The sequence below is a fragment of the Podarcis liolepis genome (genome assembly GCF_965112155.1).
Source record: "Podarcis liolepis genome assembly, chromosome: 2".
Lineage (NCBI taxonomy): Eukaryota > Metazoa > Chordata > Lepidosauria > Squamata > Lacertidae > Podarcis > Podarcis liolepis.
In genome coordinates, this window is record NC_139555.1 from 6,749,133 (window position 1) to 6,777,045 (window position 27,913).

The 27,913-nt window shown below is 44.2% G+C and overlaps 1 protein-coding gene across 1 annotated transcript; it reads left to right on the plus strand.

Moving 5' to 3' along the window:
* Window positions 1-13,200: 13,200 nt before the first annotated feature.
* On the plus strand, window positions 13,201-27,424 carry LOC310698510 (keratin, type II cytoskeletal cochleal-like). The gene is made up of 9 exons (XM_083485778.1): window positions 13,201-14,291; window positions 17,705-17,919; window positions 18,282-18,342; window positions 18,726-18,821; window positions 20,725-20,889; window positions 21,851-21,976; window positions 23,075-23,295; window positions 25,915-25,949; window positions 26,748-27,424. The coding sequence occupies exons 1-9, from the start codon at window positions 13,767-13,769 to the stop codon at window positions 27,038-27,040; spliced, it is 1,737 nt and encodes a 578-aa protein (XP_083341904.1). The 5' UTR covers window positions 13,201-13,766; the 3' UTR covers window positions 27,041-27,424.
* The last annotated feature ends 489 nt before the right edge of the window (window positions 27,425-27,913 follow it).

Here is a 27,913-nt window from a genome sequence, read left to right on the forward strand (position 1 = left end):
TCTGGTGTCTTCCAGTACTTTGCGATAAGAATCCTTGCTGCTGTTGTCGCATACATAAACAGAGTTCTGTCCTTCTTTGGCACCTTCCGGTCCACCATGCCCAGCAGAAAGGCCTCTGGTTTCTTAAGAAAGGTATATTTAAATACCTTTTTCAACTCATTGTATATCATTTCCCAGAAGGCCTTTACTTTCGGGCAGGTCCACCAGAGGTGAAAGAATGTCCCTTCTTCCTCCTTACATTTCCAACACTTATTATCAGACAGGTGGTATATTTTAGCCAACTTGACTGGGGTCATGTACCACCGGTATACCATTTTCATAATGTTCTCTTTCAAGGCACTACATGCCGTGAATTTCATACCGGTGTTCCATAACCTTTCCCAGTCCTCAGACATAATGTTATGTCCTACATCCTGTGCCCATTTTATCATAGCCGATTTAACTGTCTCATCCTGTGTATTCCATTTAAGCAGCAAGTTATACATTCTCGAAAGTACCTTAGTTTTGGGTTCTAATAACTCCGTCTCTAGTTTCGATTTCTCCACCTGGAAACCAACTTTTTTATCCATTTTGAAAACCTCTTGCATTTGAGCATAATGTAGCCAGTCTCGCACCTTATTTTTTAATTTGTCTTGGCTTTGGAGCTTCCAGTTGTCTCCAACTCTTTCAATTAATTCCCAATATTTTGGCCAGTAGGCCTCCATATTGGGCCATTTTTTGGAAACTTTGGCTTCCACTGGTGATAACCACCTCGGGGTTTTACTTTCTAGTAAATCCTTGTACTTCATCCATACAGCAAATATTGATTTTCTGACAATATGGTTTTTGAACAATTTATGAACCTTTGCCTTGTCATACCACAAGTATGCATGCCAACCATAGACATTGTCAAACCCTTCCAGGTCTAGGACATCAGTGTTTTCCAACAAGAACCAATCCTTCAACCAGCAGAAGGCTGCAGCTTCATAGTACAACCTTAAATCCGGCAGGGCAAACCCCCCTCTTTCTTTTGAGTCAGTTAGTATTTTAAATTTTATTCGGGGCTTTTTGCCCTGCCAGACAAACTTAGATATATCCTTCTGCCACTTTCCAAAACATTCCATTCTGTCCACGACCTGTAGGGTTTGAAATAAAAATAACATTTTTGGCAAAACACACATCTTTATAGCTGCGATTCGGCCTGACAAGGTAAGTTTCAATCTTGCCCATATGTCCAAATCCTTTTTGATTTCCAACCAGCATTTTTCATAATTATCTTTAAATAAATTTAAATTTTTGGTGGACAAAAATACCCCCAGGTACTTCACTTTTTTCACCACACTTAACTCTGTTTCTTTCTGATACCCCTCTGTCTCTGTAGGTGTCAGATTTTTAACCAAAACCTTGGTTTTTTGTTTATTAAGCTTGAATCCCGCCACCCGACCAAACTCCGAGATAAGTTCAAGAACTTTTTTTGTGCTAGATTCTGGCTCCTGTAATGTCAAGACTAGGTCATCTGCGAAAGCTTTCAGTTTGTATTGTTTCGCTCCGACCACTATACCCTGCACCAACCGGTCCTCTCTGATCATATTCAGCAATACCTCCAGGACAGAAATAAATAACAGAGGAGACAGGGGGCACCCCTGTCGTGTCCCTTTTTCAATTTTGAGTTCCTCCGACACCACATTGTTCACTATCAGTTTGGCTTTTTGTTCTGAGTAGATTGCTTCTACTCCATTTTCAAACCCCCTTCCCACTCCCATCCCTTTCAGGTTTTTCTTCATAAACCTCCAAGAAATGTTGTCAAATGCTTTCTCCGCATCAATAAAAATTAATGCGGCCCTTGTGTTCCTAATTCTCAAAAGCTCCAATATGTCAATAATGTTCCTGGTATTGTCCGACATATGTCTGCTAGGGAGAAAACCTGCTTGGTCCTTATGAATTACTTCATTTAATACTTTTTTAAATCTATTTGCTAAAATGTCTGCAAATATTTTGTAATCCACATTCAGGAGTGAGATGGGACGATAGTTCTTAAGCTGGGTCTTTTCCATTTCCGACTTTGGAATCAATGTGATGAATGCTTCTTTCCACGTTTCCGGTGCCCTCTTCCCCTCCATAATCTGGTTGCAAACCTCCAATAATGGTTGTATCAAAAAGTCCTTCAAAGTCTTATAATATTTGGAGGTGAGCCCGTCCGGGCCTGGAGATTTGCCGAGTTGCATATTTCGAATGGCACCTTCAATTTCCTGTTGGGTTATTTTACTGTTGAGAATTACTCTTTGGTCTTGACTTATTTTAGTTAGACCATTTATTCTCAAAAATTGGTCTATTTCCGATTCTTGCTGAGGCCCCTGTGCATAAAGATCTTTAAAGTATCTGTGGAAGCACTTCCTTATTTCTTCTGGTTTCTGCACTATTTTTCCTTGAATCTCTAAATTTGTAACTGTATTTAACTTTTGTCTTTTTTTCAACTGCCAAGCTAACAATTTTCCACATTTATTTGCTGATTCAAACGATCTCTGCTTCATTTGTTTAATTTTCCATTCAATTTCTTGATTAATCAATTTCGAATATTGTGCTTGGTGGAATTTGATTTCTCTTAATACCTCTTTTGATTTTGGTTTGGTCCTCAGCTTTTTCTCTCCTTCACTTATTTTCTCTAAGATTTTTTCCTTTTTTCCATTCCAAAATTTTCTTTTTATTGTGTTCTGTTGTATCAGAAACCCTCTCATTACAGCTTTACTTGCGTCCCAGACTGTTCTCTTCTCGACCGTAGTGTTCAAATTTATTTCAAAATAGTCCTTTAAAGTTTTTTGGGCCTTCTTAACGATCTCTTGATCTCTTAGCAAGGTGTCATTCATCCTCCATCTAAAGGATCCGGTTGGGATAAGTCTCAATTCCATTTTTAAGGCATTATGGTCGGAGCAGGTTTTTGGGCAGATTTCCACCTTTCTTGTTTTAGGTGCCAGCCCTCTAGATATCCAAATTTGGTCGATTCGTGTCCATGACAAATGGGCCTCAGAAAAGAAGGTTCCTTCTTTACCCAAGGGGTTCCTTGTCCTCCAGATGTCAATCAAGTCCATATTGTCTGTCATTTCAAAAAACGTTTTGGGGAGTCTGCCGTCTGTTGTTAAATTTTGATTTTGGGATTTATCCATATTTGTTGAGACCACCCCATTCATGTCTCCCATCACGATAATATTAGAATAGTCCAGGTAGTCGAGCAGTGTCTCATGCAGCTTCTTATAAAATTCTGATTTTCCATCATTTGGTGCATAAATTCCTAGTATCAGAATCTTCTCCCCTTGTGTTTGAATTTCAGTTGCGAGAATTCTTCCATGGTCATCTTTGAATAAGAATTTTGGTGTCAGATTCTCCTTTGCATATATTACAACGCCTCTCTTTTTAACTTTGTCTGATGAGATAAATTCTTGGCCTAATCTTTTATTGATTAATACTTTCCTGTGGAGCCTGGTCACATGTGTTTCTTGAAGACATATTAAGTCCAATTGTTCTTTTTTTAGGATATGAAATATCCTCCTTCTTTTTTCCGGAGAATTCCCGCCATTTATATTCCAACTAAGTAGCTGCAGGGACATCCTGTTCTAGTTGAGATGTTCTTAAGATGAGGTGTCTTCCTTTTGCTCCGATCCCGAGGGGGCAGGCGTTGGCCCGCTTCCAGGCAGAATTGGTGTTGGTAAAGGTGGAAGCCAATCTGCTCCTTTTTGGAGATCTTCACCGTGATCGTGAAGGAACTTTTGGTTGTCTTCAGGTGTTCTAATTTTAACCTTCCTTTCTTTGTATGTAAAGGATAATCCTTGTGGGAACTCCCACCTGTAGGGAATTGCGTTGTGTCTCAGTAATTTTGCTAGTTCTGTATAGGTGGCTCTAAGGTCCAACAGCTGTCTTGGGATATCTCTATAAATTTCCACCCTTTTGTCTTGTATTTGAATTGCTTTTTTGAAATGGAGGCCTAGGATCTTGTCTCTCTCTTCCCTTGATCTTAGAATTATCAAACAGTCCCTGGATCTGTCTTTCCTTACCAGTCTTCCCAATCTGTATGCCGAGACAATTTTAAAGTCTGTATCTTCTGTTATGCCCCAGAACTTTGAAAATTCTTGTGTCAGATATCCAATCAAGTCTCCTTGCTCAAGTTCTGGAATGCCTCTCAATTTGATGTTGTTCTCACGATTTTTCAATTCCACCATTGACAGGTAGGTTTGTTGTTCACCCACCTGTTTGTGCAGAGGCTTGACTTCTCCTTTTATTTCTTCAACTTCTTTTTGTAAGGCTCCCACTTTTTGAATTGCTTCTCCAGCTAGTTCACGGTTTTCCGCTGTTGCTCCTTGCAAGTTCTCTATTGCTTGCGTATGCTGGGAAACTTGATCAGTCAATTTTTGTATCGAAGAAGTCGCTTTGTCTATTTTCAGAGACTGGTCATCCACCTTCTGATTTAAGCTTGATAACTGCTCCAATATTTGTTTTAATAATGTGTCTGACCCACCTGCTGCCATATCTTCCTCAGTGGGCTTCTCTGTTATTTCAGCTTGCTCCCTCTGTGTCACCAGTACAGCTGGAACCGACGATCGACGTCCTTGGGTCAGTGTTGTTTGTACAAATTGTACTGGTTTTCTTTCCTTTTCTTTTTCTTTTTCCTTGGCCTCTTTAGTTTCCTTAGCTTTAGATGCTCTTGTTCTCCCTGCACCACTCATTACACATCTGTCAGTGTTCAAGGTCAAATTGTCTATTGTTCCATGGGAAAGACAGAACCAGTTATAAACAATCAGTAGAATGAAAGCCAAAACAAAGATCAGTTCCCAGGATTTTATAATCCGAAAGCCCTGTAGGGGGAGTGCCACCAAGTTTCAAAGACAAAGAAGGAAGTATTCCGCCATTAAAGTTCCAAGTTGTTTCTGCTCAGTAAATCCAATAATCCAACAGTCCCTTCACCGGCCAAAAAATTCCCCAAAGCACCTCTTAAAGTTCAGCAAAGTTCCATCAACGGTGCTTGCAACAAAGTCTCATACAGTCTTTTCTGCTCAAATGTATCAGTTGCACTCCAAAAAAGTTTTTGCAACTGTTTCCGCAGTTATCGCAACCTCTCTCCCCGGCAGTCCGACGTCTGACTCTTTAGAAGTACAAACCAAAAGAGGCAGGAAATAGGAGGAAAGTCCACATTTACAGCTTAATTTAGTCAATATCCATTCCTTCCTTCCGTAAAATAAAGAATAGATCTAGTAGCGCAAGAAAGTTAAAACTTCCCAAAGTCCCGTTTCAAGCGCTTCCGCTTCTTAAGACTTTGCTTTGATCTTGTCAGCAATGTCGGGAGACGGACTTCCCTTTTCTCATCTCCCGATTTCAGCCAAATCCAACAAATTCTTTACCAAATTTAAATCCCTTTACTCACGGGTATGTTGCTTGCAGTTTAGTGTTGGTTTTAGGAAGAAAGGTCAGCGCTCATCTGCAACAGCCGCGCGGCTTCACTTCCGCGGAAAGAGCGATGAACTCACAGCACCGCTACCCCTCCTTCACTCCGGGTCTCCTTACGGGGTCCCTTCTGTGTTTTCAGGGCAGCTTCTGGTGCCCGCCGAGTCCCACGGCCACGGGCTCACTCTACCCGTGGTTTATCTTAATGGGTCGTCGCTATGCCGCAGCGAACGACCCTTTTCCGCGGAGCCCCTCTTCAGAGAACGAAGAGGACCGCCATTACAGTTTCGCGCCGCCTCCGGAAGCCCAGTATTGATTTTTAAAAAAAAAAAAAAAAAAAAAAAAAAAAAAAAAAAAAAAAAAAAATGATATTTATTAATGTTTCACAAACAGTAAAAACAAATTCCAACATTTAAACTACAAAAGCAAAACAAATAAAAGATACACAGTAGAAAAACAGCTAATAGAAGAAAGAAGAATAAAAAATAAAGAATAAGAACAAAGAGAAAAGCCAAAAATCAAAACTAAAAAATAGATTAATATTTTCAAATCTTATATTTTCTTCACTAGTTTCTTGACCTCCTCACACCTCCCATTTTGTATTCCAGTTCAAATATTAAATTCAGCAAATCCTTACCCTCTAACATTCATCCTTACTCCATATATTAACCTATTATTATAGATATCTATTTCCAGTTATCAATCCCTATTTACATTTTCTTAAGCATCTCTTTACCAGTACCACTTATTCACTTAAGAAAGTATTGAAGCACACACAGAGTGGAATGTAGATTCTTTTCTTCAACAAGTACAAAGGAGATTGTTGGGGGCTTGCAGAGGTGTGTTTCCACCTGGGGGGCTTTTAAGTATCTGGGGGGCTGTATGTTCTCTTTCCTTCCACGTAGCTTCAAAAGCTCATGCCTTGCCAGAGGCATGAGCCAAAGGGCAAAAGCTCCAGGAGTCTTGTTCTCGGGTTCATGTCTCTGCACACACAGAGAGAAAAAGAGGCCATTACACTCCCGCAAAGGGACTGTGAAAAGGAATTATCTTATCCACATGGAGAAAAGATGTCACAGACAATACAGATCTTCTATGAAACCTGTGCCCCACCCCTCCGAATGCAACATAGAAATGATCGTCTTTTTTTCTCTTTGAGGTGCAGAAGAACTCTCAAGACAAACAACTTGGGGGTGATCTTTTTGCCTATAAGTGTTCTGGTGCTGTGCTAAGTGAGGAAGCCCCTTAGCAGAGAGATCATGCCCTCTGACACAGGGCTGGTGCACCCATCTTGGTTATTTTGAGTCACTATGAGTTTGTCTTGAATTGCATTAACCGGTTGTTGAATTTCCTCCGATGCAATTGTGCTTTTGGTATGATTACAATTACCGTGATGTTTGCTAATTTTGCTAACATTTGCTAATTTTTAACATAATCAGAGCTTTTTTCCAGCCAGAACTCTGTTCCAGCATCTCTTTTTCTAGAAAATGGCACTGAACATAATTGCTCTTATTCTGAGCTTCTTTGAGCTCAGCACTGTTGTCAGAATAATGGGGGGAATCCCCAACACACATACATTTAAGACAATGGACTTGACGATGAACTAGAAATTGTTCAAAGCCCCTACTGCATAACAAACTTACTTTTTCGCTCTATAAGACGCACCAGACCACAAGAGGCACCTAGTTTTTGGAGAAGGAAAACAAGAAAAAGAATATTCTGAATCTCAGAAGCCAGAACAGCAAGAGGGATCGCTGCGCAGTGAAAGCAGTAATCCTTCTTGCTGTTCCGGCTTCTGGCATAGCTGTGCAGCCTGTATTCGCTCCATAAGACGCACACACGTTTCCCCTTACTTTTTAGGAGGGAAAAGGTGAGTCTTATAGAGCAAAAAATACAGTGATTCATGTTCAGTTCATCCAGCACCCAGCAATCATGGGACTTGCTTTCAGGTGTGGTTCAGACTTTTGAACTAATGCAGTAAACTTGATTAAACCAAAAAAGTTCATTTCACAGACTGGGTACAGGGAAAAAAGGGGTTCCTGATGAGCTCACAATTAAGAGACAGCAGCAGTGGGAAGGTTAACAAGTAGATGGATATGAGCAGAATCACAGGTACATAGGCTTTGTTTCAGCTGGGGATGGGGAAGGCTAAAGGGTTAGGCCAAAGTCTTCAGGCAACAGCAGACAAAGGAACATAAGAAATCACCCTCAACATTACGCCATCCCATTCTTGCAACCTGCAGACACTCAGATATTTGAACAATGGGGATTGCAGTGTGGTATGTGTCTGAGAGACGGCTTGTATAAACAGATTTTGGCATGAATCACCTCTTCCCTGAATAGGGTGGGAAGATGTAGAGCGGTAGATGCAAGCTAAAAGAAGACCCACCCTCTAAATATATCCTGAATTATCTGTTCTTTAGGTATTTCAGTTTCCAGATTGCCTAGAATCCAGATGTAAAAGTAGAAACCTTTTAAGGACTAAGGATAAAAGGAAGTCAAGCAACCAAGGTTATATGTACGGTTTGTATTTCCTGCACCTAGAGACAAAGAGTCTAAGGACTAGAACTAAACTTACTTGGCTGTAAATTTCAATGGATTGAGAATATGCCGATTAAGAAAAAAAGAATGCTCCCTTACTGTTAATCAGGGAACAGTTATAAAAAGTACGCAAAAAACATTAAGTGAGAGGTATCATCTCAAGGCCAAACTCGGTGCAATTTTAATTGCTCTTGCGAGGGCTGAGGAAGAAGGAGGAGTCTGCATTCTATGGCTTGGCATTCATGTAATGCCATGCCATAGTTTCGTGTTACGCCTGGATCAGGACCATAAATTCACCTCGGTGCCCTCCAGACTCCATTTTCTGGGAGTGATTAGATTACAAACCAGAAAATTTAGGTTTACACAGTTAAGAGTGGATTAAAGTGCCCTGGCACGACAACAATTCCAATTTTAAAAAAATGATAACCAGACTTTTTGCAGTAAAGAAATGAGCCCAAAGAAGCCCAGGTATACACATTCACAATTTTCAGTAGTAGAATGCACTTTGGTATGCTATTTTCACTAATATATGCATTTTAAAGATGCTTTTCTTTGATATATGCACCATGTCACACATTGTTCCTTACTTAGTCTGACCAGGATAGAGAGTAAGAGAAAATAAGTGGCTTCTGCTTTCAGAATGTGCCATGCATCACTGTAGCTGTAATAGGTAGTTCCAACCTTATTCAGTACAGTGGTGCCCCGCAAGACGAATGCCTCGCAAGACGGAAAACTCGCTAGACGAAAGAGTTTTCCGTTTTGGAGGTGCTTCGCAAAACGAATCTCCTATGGGCTTGCTTTGCAAGACAAAAATGTCTTGCGAGTTCCTGCGGGGTTCCCCTCCCCCTTTTCTAAGCTGCTAAGCCACTTATCAGCTGATCCGATAAGCCGCTAAAAGCCGCTAAAAGCTGCTAATAGCGCTAATAGCACTAATCCACTAATCCGTCAATGGGCTTGCTTCGCAAGACGAAAAAACCGCTAGACGAAGAGAATCACAGAACGGATTCTTTTCGTCTTGCGAGGCACCACTGTAGACCTTTACGGTATTTGGTTGTATGATATGCGCATGTGTATCTTGTCCTATCAGAGTTCAGTGGAAGAACACATGCTTTGCATGAAAAAAGATCTCAAGTTCAACCCCTGCAGGGCCATCTTAAGCATATCTAGCACCATGGTCAAATATCTCTCCGGCGCTGCCCCCTCTCCATTTCCCAAAGTTGTCAACCTTTTTTAAGGGGGGGGGGGCTTCAGTCTGGCTCGTTTACATCACGTGGTCCGATGCGCACTCAGCGCTGTACATAAGTAAGAGGCGCCCGGATCACAGCCCAGACAGCCTCCTGTGAAGCCTCCCTTCTAAGCGCCTGGCGCCCCTTACCTGCCCCCGTTTGGGGAAGTCCGTGCGACAGGAGGGCCAGCAAGCAGATCAGGTGGCTTGCCTGCTGTCCCATCCTCACTCGACACAGGGCGCTTCCCTGCTCTGCTCTCAGACTCGGCAGGGAGGCACGCAGGCAGCGATGTGGCCAGAGAGGGGTGGGAGAGACCAGTGGCGTAGCGTGGGTTGTCAGCACCCGGGGCAAGGCAAGTAATTTGCGCCCCCTACCCCATGGATTTGCGCCCCCTAACCCATGGATTTGCGCCCCCTAACCCTAACCCCCAGATGTTGCGCCCGGTGCGGCCGCCCCCCCCCTGCACCCTCCACGCTACGCCACTGGGAGAGACATGCCCACCCCGCCCCACAACCGCCCCCGATTGCACCTGCCAGGCACCCAGGCAGCCCCGGCTGGTGGGGACGCAAAGTAGCTTCCCTGAGCCGGACGCAGTGTGCTCCAATGGGCGGCTGAGAGTAGAGGAGTGGGCTGCCCCAGAGTGGGGAAGGGAGCGTGCCCTGACTCTCCTTCCCAGCCACTCAGCCTGTGGCACCCTCCAAAATCTGGGACCCTGGCACCCTGCGCCACTAACGGGTAAGACGCCCCTGAATCCCTGGCATCTCCAGGTGGGGCTGTGAATGAATCTTGTCTGAAGCCTGCCAGCTGTTGTAGACCAAGAGTAGGCAATGTGGTGCCCTTCAGTTGTTAATGAACTGCAACTCCCTAACCATTGGCCATGCTGACTGGCGCTGGTGGGAGTTGGGGTCCAACAATATCTGGTGCTCACCACATTGTCAGAACCTGTACTGATGGACCAACAGGCTTCCATAAGGCAGTTTCCTAGCACCCTGATCCCACCTTTCCACCAGATCTTCACTCTTAGTGGTATCACACATATTTGGCTATATATGCAGATCTTACAAGTGTCCATTTTCTCCAGGGATGTCCCTGATTTAGAGAAGTTGTCCTGGTTTCTGATATGATCCTGGAATGTCCTGCTTTTCCTTAGGATGTCCCTATTTTCATTGGAGAAATGTTGGAGGGTATGTATATATAAGAACACAAGTTCAGTCTCCAGCATTTTCAGTTAAATGGTCTCAGAGAGTAGGACTGGAGGAAGACCTCTGCCTAAGATATAAGAGAGACATTAATCAGAGATCACAGCACTGACTTAGTTGGATCAATCTTCTGAACTGGCATCATATGGTAGTGGACTTTGCACTGCACTGGACAGCAGTTCTCATCATTTCTGACCATCAGCCATGCTGGCTGAGATTGACAGGTGTTTTGGTCCAACAACACAAGCAGGGCACAGTTCCCCTGTTAATGGTATAAGAAGACATATTCGTGATTTTGGCACTGCTGCAGTGGTGCTTACCCCGCACAGTGGAGAGAATAGTGGGAAACCAGAAACTCTCATTTCATGAAGTGTCCAGTGGCCCTTTGGGGCTCTACTGGACCATTGCCACTTTTTTGTGTATGGCCTAGTTCTGAGACGACATGAGTCCGGTGAAATGTGTCTCTCAACTGTGCTTGTGAGGGAGCAGACAATGCTATAGCTTTGTTGAAACTACCTAGGTATGGAATTGATTGGGGCGAGGATGAGAAACCACTGGGTGCTCCATATAAGCCACCCTGAGCTTTCTAAGTATCAGTGGTGGCGGTGTTGTTTTCCCATACCATAAAAAACTAGAGTCCTTTCTTGCACATGCATGCCTTTGTGGTTAAGGTGAACTGAGCTTTCCCTAGCCATAGAGGATCTGGGGTTCCCACCCTTCCACACACTTTGCTTCTTTCAAATAATAATTGCATAATTGAACATTCTCACTGTGGTCATTTCTTTTCCTTTTGTATATTGTTCTTCCATTCTGGAGAGTTCTAAGGAACTGCATGCTGGAACTTGTGATCAAACCTGCTTTTTTAAAAAAACAGACACCCAAAAAAACTGGGGAGGAATTATCTTCCTGGTGAGTCTTGAGATTGAAATGTGGGTAACTGCAAACCAGGGCTATACATGGCTAACACGTTTGGTGGCAAAATGGGTCATTTCATATCGCTTGTCCCTTCTGCTCCCTGATTGTTGATACTACCACTGCTCTGTACCAGGATTCATTGCTGAAACACACTGTCAATGACTCCAACTCTGACACATGATTTGGTGTGCCAATCATGCATTGCTGGATTGCACCTTCCCCCTCTCTCAAAAAAACCCCACCCCATTATCATTAATAACTATCAAGTTATAGTATTTGCTTTACCTATTTATTTAATTAATTTATATACCACTTTATCATTTAACAGTCTAAGCTGTCTACAAATCCCAGCAAAAAAAGAAATCAGTCCTGGCCCTGATCAAGCCAACACCTAGTTAGTTTCACATTCATTAGCAACACCCTATAGGTCCCGGGCCCTAGGGAAGTCAGATTAGCCTCAACCAGGGCCAGGGCTTTTTCAACACTGGCTCCGGCCTGGTGGAACGCTCTTTCTCATGAGACCAGGGCCCTGCAGGATCTGATTTCTTTCCGCAGGGCCTGTAAGACAGAGTTGCTCCGCCTGGCCTTTGGCTTGGAATCAACTTGATCCCCTCCCCCTCTTTCCTCTTTCCTTTTTCCTTCTGTGATGGAACTCCTATTTGGGGACTTCCCTGGCTTTTTTCTGGCTCATGTAGGACCAGTCTGGATAGTTGGCCTTGGTGAAGATTTGACGTTTTCACCCCCCCAAAAGTTTTTGATTTGAGTTTCTACTGAAATGAGGCTGCATTTTAATGTTGTATTTTAATCTTGTTTTTAAGTTGTATTTTAATCAATTGTTTTTATACCTGGTGTTAGCCACCCTGAGCCCGGACTTGGCTGGGGAGGGCGCGGTATAAATATAATTTATTATTATTATTATTATTATTATTATTATTATTATTATTATTACTATTACATAAGCTTGAGGGAAGACCCTTGCGATCTCTGCAGTGCACCTTCTCCTTCCTACCTGACCATCCTGCCCTTCTTCCCCAACCAACCTTTGTTCCAGCTTCCTGCCCAACTAACTTCCCACCCCCCGACAGCCCCAGATTGCTATGGGTGGCCAGAACCAACCCAAGACCACCTGCAACTGAACCCCTCTGACTCAGACCAAGCCCAATCTCTACCATGTCAGCCAGATGCAGTTCAGGATTTAGCTAACTGTCATATTGCCAGAACATTACCATGAACGACATTTTGCTGGTGGACTGATCTTGGGAAAAGTTACCTGAGGGGTCACAGATATTGTGGGGCCTGGACCCCAAAGGTGCAATTTAAACTGTTTAAAACTAAGAAGTAAATTCCTCAGCTTCGTATATGTGGAGAACAGGGCAAGGAACAGCTTTAGCGTAATCTTTCTCTCATCTACCATTTAAGAAACTACTCATCCCCCAGAACACCAGCATCTTGAGTTTCCAGAAGAGCAACTGGAAATAATATCAGTCTTGTGGATGCAGCTCTTCTCACCAGTTCTCTTTTAGTAATGGATGCTTTTGAATTATGGTGCTGGAGGAGACTCTTGAGAGTCCCATGGACTGCAAGAAGATCAAACATATCCATTCTGAAGGAAATCAGCCCTGAGTGCTCACTGGAAGGACAGATCGTGAAGCTGAGGCTCCAATACTTTGGCCACCTCATGAGAAGAGAAGACTCCCTGGAAAAGACCCTGATGCTGGGAAAGATGGAGGGCACAAGGAGAAGGGGACGACAGAGGACGAGATGGTTGGATAGTGTTCTTGACGCTACCAGCATGAGTTTGACCAAACTGCGGGAGGCGGTGGAAGACAGGAGGGCCTGGTGTGCTCTGGTCCATGGGGTCACGAAGAGTCGGACACGACTAAACAACGACAACTTACAATGGTCAGTTTATCTAACCCTGCACAAATTCATGCATTCAAGCTCTGCAGAACTGCAGGTGCTTGAGAAAGTTACCAGCTCTTGGCCACACTTTCTGATGCTTAGGTGTGCCCATCTCTGTCTTCAATTTAGGGAGGACAGTGAAGAATAGGCTGTCACCTTCACAGAATTGAGTAAGTGGTTTTGCCATGAGATATAGCACTGGCCTGCTTTCTTCTCGTTCCCCAGCTCAAGTACAAATTGAGCTCATTAACACTGCCAGTCTCCAACGGAGGCCAGGGAAGGTGGTCATTATCTTCAGATGACAAGCAAGCCTTGCTGAGACTCTTGTACTTCCATTCATCCTTTTGTGTATGGGCGTGTGTGGCATGGCAGGGTGATGTCACCACCCAGAAAAGCCTCAGGGCATGCCCAGCCCCATTAATCAGAAAGATGATCCATCTTAAATCATGCAACCAATCCCACTTCCTTCAGAATATAAATAAAAAGAAGAGCCGTTAAGTCCCAGAGAAAGCAAGTGCACCCGCCTCCGTCTCATCGCCTATCTGTGCTCTCTCTTGCTCTCTCCACGCCAGTCAAAATGTCTCACCAAACTTCAGTAAAGATCCAGAGGAGAGGCTTCAGCAACTCCTCTGCCATTTTGCCTGGCTGCGGCCGCACCAGCTTCACTTCACGCACTGTGACCAGAGGTGGAAGCTGTGGTGTTGGTGGTGCTGGGTTTGGTAGGGTCAGTGGTGGTGGCGGTGGCGGCGGCTTTGGCAGCCGAAGCCTCTGCAATCTTGGTGGATTTAATAGGGTCGCAGCAGCTGGTGGTGCTTCCAGCTTCGGTTATGGTTGTGGTTACGGTGGTGGCCTTGGCAGTGGATTTGGGCTTGGTGGTGGAGCAGGTGGCAGCTATGGGCTGGTTGGAGCTGGCTTTGGTGGTGGGAGAGGCGGTCCCAGCTTCCCTGTTTGCCCGCCTGGCGGGATCCAAGAAGTGATCATCAATCAGCAGCTGCTGGCACCTCTCAACTTGGAGATTGACCCCAACATACAGAGAGTCCGCAAAGAGGAGGGGGAGCAGATCAAGACGCTCAACAACAAATTTGCATCCTTCATTGATAAGGTGAGAAGTCAGATTTCATGAATGCCTTATCCTGCGACCCTTGAGTTGTTTCAAACCATTCAGTCGCTTTATTTCTGCTATTCTCCTTCATTCTAGCTCAGGCCACTATCACCATTTAACACAGGCACTACCAGGCATGTGCTCAGTGTCACAGAGCTGTCAACTTCTTACTGGCCATGCTTTTGATTCTGAGAGAAGCACTTTCTGCAAAATTGTTGCAGCCGATCCCTTTTTATTTGTTTGTTTTGCCATGGACCTAAAGTGATCAGGAAACCTTCTAGAACTGCTATTGTATTACACCTGAAGTTAACGTTTCTTCAAGGCAAATTTGCAGATTCTTTCTCGGGAGGAGCATCTGAGCACTCAGTAATTTCAATGAGACTGGTGAAATTCAACAAGACCCCTTTCCTTGGATAACAGTTTCAAGTTGCTGTTAGGCACTTGTCCAGGGCTGGTAAAATAAGTTGGCAAGCAGAGTCCAGAAACGTGGAGGGGTGGAGCAATTCTGCCCCAGAGGGTTTGCATTTGATGCAGAAAGCAGGGATGGAGGGAGAGATGACTCATGGTGAATAGCAGTGATGGATAGGAGAGAGTCAAATAGCAGCACTGAAGATGCACGCAAGATGAGCCTTGAGTGGTTCACGGGGCTCATTCATTCATTCATTCATTTGCTCACATTTGTAATTTGCCTCATCCCAAAGTTTGAGTGCAGGTAATGATATATTAAGAGGGATTGTATTAACAGCCTGATCCTCTGCAAGCTTGCTTTGAAATAAATCTCAGTGTTCAGTGGGACTCACAGGTAAATGTGCTCAGCAATGCACTTAAAAGCCTCATTAAAAGTTAAATCAAATCAAATCAATTAAAACACAATGCAAAAATGATGTTATTTGCTTTACATCCTTGCTATTTTACCCCACTTTCCCTACAAGTAGCTCAAGGTGAAATGCATAGCCCAGCAATCCTATTTTATCATTACAACAGCCCTTGGAGGTAGGTCAGACTGAGAGAGAGAGAGAGAGAGAGAGAGAGAGAGAGAGAGAGAGAGCGCATGATTGGATCCATGGTCATCCAGTGAGCTTCTTTATGGCTGAGAAGGGATTTGAATTTCCAGTCTTAGTACATATCCTAATGGGAACAACCAAGCTCCCTTAAAAGATGCTCAATCCTGAGCACAGATGAAGTTCGATGAGGGATGGGGAAGGAGTTCCATATAACTCAAATAACTCAAAACTTGAAAGGTTTTCTTAATGTGTATTACGTAAATTGATGCAAAATCTGAGTTCTCTCTCTCTATGTGTGTGTGTGTGTGTGTGTGTGTAGATGGATGGATGGATGGATGGATAGATAGATGATAGATAGATAGATAGATAGATAGATAGATAGATAGATAGATATAGAGTTATTTCAACCCAGCCTATATATGTACTTAGGGTTAGGCTCCACTCAGTGTGGAATTTCCCTATGTGCCTTGTTAACACTTGACTCTGCATATCGCTAAAAGAGCCCTTAATACAACTAGTGGTCATATTAACTGTGGCCTAAGATCAGCTTTAGAAGTCTTGCCATTAAGAGACTGGCAGGCACCAAAGACAGGGTCAGTTCAGCCCTGGCTTATGGAATTTATTTCTAAGGGATGTGTGATTGGCCTTCTCTGTGCCAGTCTTCAAAAAGACCTTGAGGATAAACTAAGATAGTTTCATTCATGCCACTGCTGGGTTCTAGAGCATTGGTTTTAGTTTATAGAACTTTGTGTTTATTTTTGTACTAGGCTAAACATCCTTTTAAGAGTTACCTAATTCATACTTAACTGGCTTTTTGTTGTTTCGATTTTGGAATCGGTTGTTTTATCTGCCATACGTTTGTAAGCTTCCTAGAAATTGCATCGTCCTGCAGGCAACTTAAGAAACCAACAAATGAATAACATAAATAAAATGGAACATAAGTCTTGTTACCTGAATGATTTGCAGGAAACTAGCTTGTAACTCCTGCTGTTGTGCATGATCTAGGATGTCCTTCCAATCAACTGCAGTAAATACCTCCAGTATTTAGGCTTAGAATAATGCTTTTCAAGTGGGACCCAAACTGTTGAAATTCATGGCCCAAATTAATGTCACCTTCCCAGCCCTTCTTTCTTCCTCAGCAGCAGAAACACACAAATACCAACACTGAACAAACATATGCCCCCCCATTCTTAATGTGAATATACCTAGGCAATAATAGAATTTAAACATGAGATACAGGAAGGGAACACAATTTAGAAGGGGCAATGTGGGAATCTGTTTCTTTAAGGGTCCTTCAATGGTTTGTTGCTGGCTTGGTAAAAGGAAGGAAGGAAGGTCCTCCTTATGAGACTAACCCAGGCATGGGCAAACTTGGCCCTCCAGATGTTTTGGGACTACAGTTCCCATCATCCCTGACCACTGGTCCTGCTAGCTAGGAATGATGGGAGTTGTAGTCCCAAACAACTGGAAAGCTGGATTGGCCCATGCCTGGACTAACCCAATAATATGTCGGGACTCACCTGTAAGGAGAGACTCACTCTTAGGAAAATAGGAAGCTGCCTTGTATTGTGTCAGGACAGTGGCCCATCTAACTAAATATTGTTTGCACTGACTGGCAGGGGCTCCCTGGGGTATCAGATGAGGGGCATGCCCTTTCCTACCTTAGGATGCCAGGGGTTGAACCAGTAAACCATCTGCATGCAGAGCAGTTACTCAGCCACAGAGCGATGGCCCTTGCCAGTTTGTGAAGCACTTGCTTAGCATCCCCATTGGATTGTGACTTTTGTTTAGTCGTGTCTGACTCTTCGTGACCCCATGGACCAGAGCATGCCAGGCACTTCTGTCTTCCACTGCCTCCCGCAGTTTAGTCAAACTCATGCTGGTAGCTTCGAGAACACTGTCCAACCATCTTGGCCTCTGTCGTCCCCTTCTCCTTGTGTCCTCCTTGTGCCAGTGTGGTGTAGTGGTTAAGAGCGGTAGTCTCGTAATCTGGGGAACCGGGTTCGCATCTCCGCTCCTCCACATGCAGCTGCTGGGTGACCTTGGGCCAGTCACACTTCTCTGAAGTCTCTCAGCCCCACTCACCTCACAGAGTGTTTGTTGGGGGGGAGGAAGGGAAAGGAGAATGTTAGCTGCTTTGAGACTCCTTAAAGGGAGTGAAAGGCGGGATATCAAATCCAAACTCTTCTTCTCTTCTTCTCTTCTTCTTCTTCTTCTTTCCCAACATCAGGGTCTTTTCCAGGGAGTCTTCTCTTCTCATGAGGTGGCTAAAGTATTGGAGCCTCAGCTTCATGATCTGTCCTTCCAGTGAGCACTCAGAGCTGATTTCCTTAAGAATGGAGAGGTTTGATCTTCTTGCAGTCCACTTTTAGAAATGGTTAATGATGCTGTAGGTCTTTCTGCTTCCAGGTGCGTTTCCTTGAACAACAGAACAAAGTGCTGGAAACAAAATGGACATTGCTGCAGGAGCAGGGCCAGAAAACAATCCGAAACAACACTGAGCCCCTTTTCGAAGCTTACATCAACAATCTGAGGAAACAGCTGAGCTGCCTGGAGAGTAACAAAGGAAGACTGGCTGGAGAACTGAGCAACATGCAGAACCTAGTTGAGGAATTCAAGCAGAAGTAAATCTCTCCCTCTCAGTTTGTTTTCTATGTCTTCCTTCTCTTCTACACGTCCTCCCCTTTCTGCTAAAGCCACAATTCACACAAGCAAACAGCTTAACAGCAACTTCAAATGCAACATGCACCATGTGGCAGTCTGTGCATGCACAGCATAACATCTGCCATGTGGTTTGACCACATGGTGGATTTCAACAGGCTTGGTTTACAGGCCCTTCAGGTCTTTTCTTTGCCAGTCGTGGTGCAGATTGGCCCTTTGTGATCAAGAATAACCTCTTAGATATCATCAGCGCCATTCCAAACTTCTTTAAGCATTGCAGCCATCTCTTAATTGTTTTTCCTCTCTGTCTGTCCTGCCCAAACAGATATGAAGATGAGATCAACAGGCGTACAACTGCAGAAAATGAGTTTGTCACCCTCAAGAAGGTGAGTGTCTGTAGATAGCCCATGGGGAAATAGTTTTGCTGTGAGGGGTAGTAATCCCTTGCTATCATATCCCACAAACCCTAAGCACTAAGTTTAAAATATATTTCTACAAAGAAAGCTTTAATCATTCACAGTTGCTAGTCCACAGTCCTTTGTTTTTAAGAGACACATGTAAGTGTGTGTGTGTTCTTGTTCACAAAATGGATATATCACTCATTATTAGTGATGTAACTGGCATTAGCCAATAGGTGCCCGCCACAGTCATGCATCTGTACCCCACAGAGCACACTCAGGCTAGTAAGTAATCAATTTAGGAGCTGGATCACCCTCTCTTATGCTATAACTTTAGACTGTCTAGTTCAACAATATCTTCTTTTTTTCAGGATGTGGATACTGCCTACATGAACAAAGTAGAGCTGGAAGCCAGGGCAGATTCCTTCAATGATGAACTCAACTTCCTCAAAGCTCTGTATGAAGCGGTAAGGATCACACCTATTCATTTTAGCTGAAGTGTTCTGTGCTGTACGGTTATTAAACGTGGACTGCCAAAGAGGCCATCTAGCCATCTGCCTTGCTATTCAGCTAGAAAAAGAGCCCTGTTTCAGAACCTCCCATGGATAATAAGGACAAAATGAAGGTTTATCAATGGGTTTTTGTTGTCTCTCAACTAGAGCTGCCATCCATTTTGCCTAAAGTGTAATTTTGAAGCAAAGTCTAAAGATTCTGGTTGGGTGAAAAACAACTTTGAAAAAAAGCAGTTTCAAAGGAAGCAAAAGAGAGAGAAAGGGAATACTAGCAAAGTTTATCAGAAGGAATGAGATTTACCTTTACATCCATAACTTGCTATTAGGCTTCAACTGCTAAGGTAAAAAATAAAAGTAACACCTGGTGGTATTTTTCTGGAAAATTACAAGTTTAAAAAATAAATAAATGAGAGTGAATTTCTTCAAGGGATCCTGAGCACCCCTCTTTCCAACATCTTTATATGCTAGAGATAAAAGTATTACTCCTGTGAAAGGGCAAAAAATGTTGGAAGGGACTATAAGATCACACCTTTAGCCCCTAATAATAATAATAATAATAATAATAATAATAATTAATAATTATTATAATAATAATTAATAATAATAATAATAATAATAATAATAATAATAATAATAATAATAATAATAATTTATTATTTATACCCCGCCCATCTGGCTGAGTTTCCCCAGCCACTCTGGGCGGCTCCCAATCAGTGTTAAAAACAGTACAGCGTTACATATTAAAAACTTCCCTGAACAGGGCTGCCTTAAGATGTCTTCTGAATGTCAGGTAATTATTTATCTCTTTGACATCTGATGGGAGGGCGTTCCACACAGTGGGCGCCACTACCGAGAAGGCCCTCTGTCTGGTTCCCTGTAGCCTCACTTCTCGCAATGAGGGAACCGCCAGAAGGCCCTCGGAGCTGGATCTCAGTGTCCGGGCTGAACAATGGGGGTGGAGATGCTCCTTCAGGTATACAGGACCGAGGCCGTTTAGGGCTTTAAAGGTCAACACCAACACTTTGAATCGTGCTCGGAAACGTACTGGGAGCCAATGCAGATCTCTCAGAACCGGTGTTATGTGGTCCCGGCGGCCCAATGATATGAGGGTTTGTCCTCCCAGCCCTGCCTCAACATTACTCACACATTGAGGGAAGATCTGAAGGGGGGATGTCTGAAAACACACAGGGAGTCCCCATGAGAACTTGGAGTGCACAGAGTTCCAACTCACAGGGACAGCCTGTGTGCAGTTCCCCCACTTCAGAGCTGGATCACATTGGGATCCAGGAGATTCAATGACAGGGCAAGTCCACTCAGTCCCACTATTAATCATGCAGAACACAGAACACCTGAACCCAGAGGTGTGTTGTGCTCATGGTGCTTCACTTCTTGGCAAGAAATGTATGCTGATGTTACGATCCTTTGTGAATTCCATGAGAAACTAATCTTCTTCCCAGGATACCATAGCTCTAGTCTGCCCTGCTAAGTTTGAATGGGTAATGGAATTTCAAGGGAACAGACAGAGCTAAGTTGAAAGTCCAGGAATTATAGGGTGGGGTTTGAGTGTCCTGTACAGCGCCTTCTTTTGATTGCCTATGAATAATCGTGGCTCCGATCCCTGCAATTCATGTGTGTTCTATCTTCTTATGTTTTAAAAACCTATTTTCATTTTTAAAAAAGAAAAAGAAAACAGGTGTTTTGGAAGCAGAATGAGTTACGTGTACGCAAGTTTGCTTGCTTGCGTAACTCCTTACAGCTGAAGGATTCGCTTGGAGCACAGTTTGGGCTGGGAATTTGCAGAGGATGCAGAATTCAGTATTATATGGCTTTGATTGAGATGTTGCTGCCTCAACTACAGGAACTTGCACAGATGCAGACACAAGTCTCTGACACTTCCGTGATTCTTTCAATGGACAACAACCGCAGCCTGGATCTCGACAGCATCATTGCTGAAGTCAAAGCTCAGTATGAAGACATTGCAAACAAGAGCAGGGTGGAGGCTGAATCCTGGTACCAAAGCAAGGTAAAACATCATAAAGGAGCTAGAGAAGGGTGGCTTTCCTGATGGTTCATGGCTTAGAAAATAAGCCAAGTTGCTTCTTCCCCTTATTTCTGAAATGACTAGGCTTATTTTCAAAAGCCACTGAAAAATTGCTTCTGAACCACCCCTTCTTCCTCACTAGTCTCCCAAACTCTTCCCTTTCCTTTAAACTAGATTTACTTGGCCAGGGAACCAACAGAATACTCAGGTCTTAGGGAAGGAGGGAGTGCTGATCTCTCCCTCCCTACTTCAGTGTGCTGGTAGAATGCCAGAAGAAAGGCCACCATGACCCATGGAAATGTGTTTTACCCAATGAGTATTGCAGTAATAGCATATCTAGCATATACTCATGCACCGGGCTTTTTTGTGACAGTACTCACCATTACAAGGTACCAACACCACTTCTTTGCTGCCCATCGCAGCCATTTTATGCTGGTAAAGGTAAAGGACCCCTGACAGTTAAGTCCAGTTGCAAATGACTCTGGGGTTGCGGCGCTCATCTCGCTTTACTGGGAGAGGGAGCCGATGTTTGTCCGCCGACAGTTTTTCCAGGTCATGTGGTCAGCATGACTAAGTGAACCAGAGCAGCACACAGAAATGCCGTTTACCTTCCCGCTGGAGCAGTACCTATTTATCTACTTGCACTTTGATGTGCTTTCGAACTGCTAGGTGGGCAGGAGGAGGGACCGAGCAACGGGAGCTCACCCCGTCGCAGGGATTCGAACTGCTGACCTTCCAATCGGCAAGCCCTAGGCTCTGTGGTTTAGACCACAACACCACCCAAGATTTTATGCTGGTACTCAGAGCGTTTTGATCAATATTTGAGTACCGGCACCTGATTTTTTAAAAATAAAAAAAGCACCCCATATGTATAGAAAATAAGAATGGTTGCTCCAAATGGAATTAACCTAATGTTGCTGTGTTTGCTTTCTGCCTATATTAGTATGAGGAACTCCAGGCTACTGCCGGAAGACACGGTGATGACCTTCGCAACACCAAGCATGAGATTTCTGAACTCACCCGACAAATCCAGAGGCTGCGCGCTGAAATTGACAATGTGAAGAAGCAGGTATGGTCTTGCTGGAAAATACGAAATGTGAAAATGTGTTTAGAATTCTTTAAAGGAGAACCTTAAATGTGTTGGGGGTTCTTCCTCCAAGGGATACGAGAGAGAATTTCCATAGGAGAACTTTGGTCCAATACATAACTTTTTATCTAGGCTTTCCATGACTCATAAGATTGGGTCTTGTTACTCAATCCCTGTATTTATCTGCTTTTATAATACAATTTTACATTGTTTGTGTTTTATCTCTGTTTTTATAATACTGTTTTGTAGTTTTTATGTTATATTTTTGCATATCGCTTGGAGATTTTTAAATATTAAGTGGTGTAGGTATGTGTTTAAGTAAATAAATAAAATAGAGGCAGGAGAGTTGCTCAATAGCATCTCATAATCAGGCAAAGTGGCTGATTATTTATTAAGTGCAGTTGGTATCAATGGTGGTTTATGGAATAACATAAGGAAGCAATAGGTCTTTCTTGCTCCAAGGAGCTTGCGTGCCAAGGCCACATGCCCTGGAGTTCCCCATTGATTAATAAACACACCAGCACAAGTATTTAGGATTATGGGCTAAAACAGGTCACAACTTTATTGGTTACAGATGTGAGCAGTTTGGCTTAGGCATTGGGTGATACCAGGCTATATATTGACTCCCGCCCAACTGCAGGGAGTCAAACAAAGGGTAAACCACCAGAAGGGGGAGCCCTATGACTTACATCAAATAGGTGCACCCCAAGGGGTTCCCCTTGGGGTCATGGCATGGTCCTAGCTCACGCCTGGGCTTTGGACAGGATCCACACCCTCGGATCCCTTTAACAGGATACCGTTATCGAGGAGGGACAGGCAGAGGCTCCAAGCTCCCCTCCCTTAAACAAAGGCTTACCCAATGCCTAACCGCCACTCGAGCCCAAATGGCTCACCACCAACACCCTCACACCTGCAACCAGCATCTCAGAATAAGGTCATGCGAAATGGCTGATTATTTATACACTGCAGTCGGTATCAATGGTGGTTTATGGAGTAACATAAGGAAACAATAGGTCTGTTTTGCTCCAAGGAGCTTACCATTTAAGCTAACCAGTCTTTTCTCTCCCTACCTGCAAACAGTGTGCCAATCTTCAGGCAGCCATTGCGGAAGCAGAAGAGCGAGGCGAGCTGGCTCTCAAGGATGCAAGGCAAAAGCTTGCTGAGCTTGAGGATGCTCTTCAGAGAGCCAAGCAAGACATGGCCAGGCAGCTGAAGGACTACCAGGAACTGATGAGTGTCAAGCTAGCCCTAGATATTGAGATTGCCACCTACAGGAAGCTTCTGGAAGGAGAGGAATGCCGGTCAGTGAGATACAATCTTTGCAACCTTGTACACATCCCATCCTTTCTCCAATGTTGATAAATCTAAGATGAGATATCCAGTGTGGGGCATTCCAGATGCTGCTGGACTCCAGCTCCCATCAAGCCTGACCATCTGCCATGTAGGCAGGGACTAATGGGAATTGGACAACATTGGAAGGGCACCACGCTGGCTACCTCTGCTAATGATCATTGCGTACAGAAGGGAGAGGTGATAGCTCTTCATCTAAACCTGGGCTTCCCAAACTTGAGTCTCCAGCTGTTTTTGGAATACAGTTCCCCTCATCCTTGACCACTGGTCCTGCTAGCTAGGGATTGTGGGAGTGTAGTCCAAAAACAGCTGGAGACCTGAGTTTGGGAAACCCTGATCTAGACCAAGCCATCCAGATGTTGCTAACTACAGCTCCCATCATTCCTTCTCATTGGCCATGCTCATTGACTGATGGTGGTGTGGTAGACATTCAGCAACATCTGGAGGGCCAAGGGCTCCCCACACGTGGTCTCAGTGAAGAACTACCACCTCTGTCAGAACACAGAGCTGATAGTTGTTCCCTAGTGCAAATTGGAATTCCTACTTCAGGTGTACCATTATACCATTCTGATTGTGACGTAATTAAAGGTTATTAAATATATCCTCCTTGAGTAATCTTAAGTGCCTGTCTGTCATGGAGCCCAAATGAGGGATAACCTGTCCTCAGTCAACAATAAAGTATTGTCTGGTGTGCTGTTCCAGTGGTTTTCCCATGCACAGCTACCAAAGTCACATGGAACAGTCAGGCTTCTCAATTTTACTGTCTGGTGGGAATATCATAGAACAGTAGTTTTCAACCAGTGTGCCTTGGCACCCTGGGGTGCCCTGAATGATGGTCGGGGTGTCATGGGCAACACTGGCCTCTGTCCCTCTTTCCTCCTTTTCTTATGTGTACAAACACAGATATCAGTCCGCTATTGATTGCACCCCATATGAAATGCTTTATAAAAAGAAGCCATATGTAAAACATTTCAAAAAAAAATGGTTCAGAGGTATGGGTGCACACTTTGCAGAACAACAAATTGAGCAAACGTGGTGAACATGGTATTTTTCTGGGTTATAAAAAGGGTTCCCATCATGTGTTAATCACTGACACAAAGGCGATTAGGCTGACCAGAAGCATGGGTTGTAATCCAAAATGGGACAGAGTTGGCCTTTTTCAGTGTCATCCCATTTCAGATGGTGATGGTGCAAAAGCAGTTAAGAAAGACGCAGATTCTGTTGTTGCTGGTGATAATGCTGATGCCAACATAGATTCTGATGATGACACAGATAATCAAAGTCCAAAAGCCTCTCTTAAACAATCCGATGAGTCTGACACTGATTCAGACACAGCACCTTCATTTACATCAGGTCGTCATTCTCCCATCTCTGCCTCCAAAAGTCTTGTGCAGCTGTTTGTTGCAGCGGCCCTGGCTACAAGCTCCCCAGACGAATGGTGCTTCTGGGACTGGCCAGGGGGTGCTGGTTGCCAGGAGCTGAGGCGACCTCGGAGTAAGCAAGCAAGCGGGTGAGGGAGCCCAGCCAGCCAGTCTGCCAGCCCTTGCTGTTGGGAATGGATGGACAAATGGGAGGCTGTGCTGTCCTTGGTTGTGCTTCCTGTGTGCAATGCCTGCCTGGGAGCTGAGTGCCTGGCAGCAAAGGGAAGCCTTTCTGCCATGCAGACCTGGCTGTGCCTGCTGCCGCTGCTGCTTCCAGTGTGAGAAAGGTGCTGGCCTCATATTCACTGCTAAGGCTGGGGGCAGCCTCTTCCCAGGTCCCTGTGGGGCAGCAGGAGAAGGCACTTCTATTTGGGGCAGCAGCAGCGGCTCAGAGACTAGGGGTGCTGGCAGCTGCTTCTTGGGGAGAAGGGGAGAGGGGAGAGGAGGCTAAGGGAACACTCCACAAGGGAGGATGTTAGAAAAGGGGTGAGGGGCTGCAGGCAAGGGGTGACATAACTGGGCTACTGAGGCTCTAAGCGGGTTTCCCCACAGGGGAGCTGCAGAAAGAATGTAGTTGGTCAAGCGAGCTGTGGACTCAAAAAGGCTGAAAAACGGCCGTAGAAAACCAGAGGAAGTTGTGCACACTGCTTTTCATGCCACCTAAGGGGGCTTGCAGGGATGCGTGTGGCACTGTGGGTTAAACCACAGAGCCTAGGACTTGCCGATCAGAAGGTTGGCGGTTCGAATCCCCGCGACGGGGTGAGCTCCCATTGCTCGGTCCCTGCTCCTGCCAACCTAGCAGTTCGAAAGCACGTCAAAGTGCAAGTAGATAAATGTGTACCACTCCGGCGGGAAGGTAAACAGCGTTTCCGTGCACTGCACTGGTTCGCCAGAAGTGGCTTAGTCATGCTGGCCACATGATCCGGAAGCTGTATGCTGGCTCCCTCGGCCAATAAAGCGAGATGAGCACCGCGACCCCAGAGTCGGTCACGACTGGGCCTAATGGTCAGGGGTCCCTTTACCTTTACCTTTAAGGGGGCTTGCAGATTTCATCACAATGATCTTCACAATTCTGCTTCTTTTCAAACTTGCTCCAGTCGTTCCATTTAGGCTTGAATCCTTACCCACCCTCTTTTTGTTTTCTGACAGCCTGGCTAGTGATGGAGCAGGAACAGTGAATATCTGTAAGTATCCTGGGGAAATGTTTATAGCTTTGCACGTTGGGGAAAGGAGGAAATAAATCATGCCTTGTTTCAGTTCACATTTGGAGGGCTGCACATAATGCTTCCACTCACCCATCTTGCCATGCCTCCTCTGTGCCCACATTTGTACACTGTATAGCCCTGAACAGCTATGTCTATCCATTTGCACAGTTGCTGTTCTGATGCAACATCTTGGGTTTTCTCTGCTGGTGCAATGTTGCAGCTCTCAAAGCTGCTTTGCTTTAACAGGTTGTTCCCAAACGTTGCATACAACTCAGTGTTTTTTGCCCTATTCATTTTGTGCATCTGGAAGTTAGCCATTCATAGGGATAGATAAGAAACTCAGTTCATTTAATATTTAAAGATGAAGCTACCTAATTCACACTTTATGAACAATACTCAAAGCAAAACACAGTCACCTTTCCAAATCTGTACTTTTCCTACTTTTGCAATGCAGTTCTCCAGCCAAGTAACATGTGCAGAAATGCATCTTGTTGTGTAAAAAATGTTAGTTTTTTGCAAAAAATGTTAGTATTAGGCAAACTTACATGCAAAAGTGGAGAAATTCACAATGAAATGCTGGTGCATTTTCACTAGCACTTTTTTTAAATGCAAACTGATTTAGAAATGTGGAGTAGTGAATTTAAGATTGGGAGAATGAGAAAATGAGAGAGCCAGAAGGGACAGATTTGCCCATTCCTACCCATTTATTCAACCCAGACATAGACAGATTGATGTGCTCTCAATGAGTCTTGATGACGTATCCTTTCCCTTTCATAGCTGTTGTCTCTTCAACCATCGGACGTAGCGGTGTGGCCTCTGTTGGCAGCGGTCTTGGCTATGGAGGCGGATGCAATGTTGGCTATGGAAGCGGAAGCAGCCTCAGCATGGGAGGAGGTAGCGGTTTTGGAGTAGGAGGAGGCTGTGTGGGCCTTGGGAGTGGACTTGGTGCTGGAGGAAGCAGCTTCAGCTCTGGGAGTGGAAGAGGCGTCGGAGGAGTGAGTCTCGGAGGCGGCGGCAGCTGCTCTAGCGTGAAATTTATTTCCTCTTCTAAAAAATCCTACAGATGCTAAAGCTCAAACTTCCTTGTAGTCTTTGAAAACAAAAATGTAACTTGTGAACCCTGTCTCACCTAGGCCTCCCTCTAGAGTGGCTTGTTCAATACCATCCCTTTGTTTGTTCACATTTGGGGGGAAATGTAAAACTCTACTTTTCAGATGATCTGTGTTGTAATGGGCTCTCTGCCACCGACAGAGTTTGCACCAATTTTTAATCTTGCTTCACCTCTCCACTTCATTGTTGATGTTTTCCAATCAGAATTCTAAAGTTTCAAATTTTGTATAAACCAGAGCAACATTTCTTGGTTCTTGCTTTAATTCTTTGATGCCTGACTTCACTTTTTGGGGGTGTCTCTCTGTGTGTGTTATTGTGTTCAATAAAATGCATATTGTAATTTATAAAATTTTCTAGTCCTTTTGAATATACGCCAGTTATCTCAAATAACTTGAGCACTTGCACAGCAGGTTGACAGTTTCTGAAGCGCTTTCCATCTCACTACTCTGGACAACAGTTCTGGGAAAGAGTCCAGTATTAGAGATGTTGCAGGTGTTGGTGTATGGGGGGAGGGAAGGGGTTAAGGTTGAGGCAAAAGTGGCTTGCCTAAGACAGACAGTTGGCTGAGTTTATAAAGAAATTTACTAGGTGCTTCCTAGAATGAATACGATTTCCATTCTGACCTGTATTTTTCACAATCAGCAGTTTCTGGCCCAGTGCAGTTAAATTCCCACTAAATGCTACATTGTCACTGTCAGCTATTGAATGTAAGTCATGTAATTTACTCCAATGTAAGTGTCAAAAACAACATTAAAAAGTCAATGTATCATTTGTGGGTAGAAAAAGGATGTGAACGAATACCAATCGTATTCACTTTTCTTTTCCTGACCACA

Excerpts from the sequence above, each read along its gene's own strand:
- LOC310698510 (XM_083485778.1), top strand. The coding sequence starts at position 13,767 with ATGTCTCACCAAACTTCAGTAAAGATCCAGAGGAGAGGCTTCAGCAAC. Across the intron at positions 20,890-21,850 it reads AATCCTGGTACCAAAGCAAG|TATGAGGAACTCCAGGCTAC; the intron begins GTAAAACATCAT and ends TGCCTATATTAG. Across the intron at positions 23,296-25,914 it reads CTGGAAGGAGAGGAATGCCG|CCTGGCTAGTGATGGAGCAG; the intron begins GTCAGTGAGATA and ends GTTTTCTGACAG.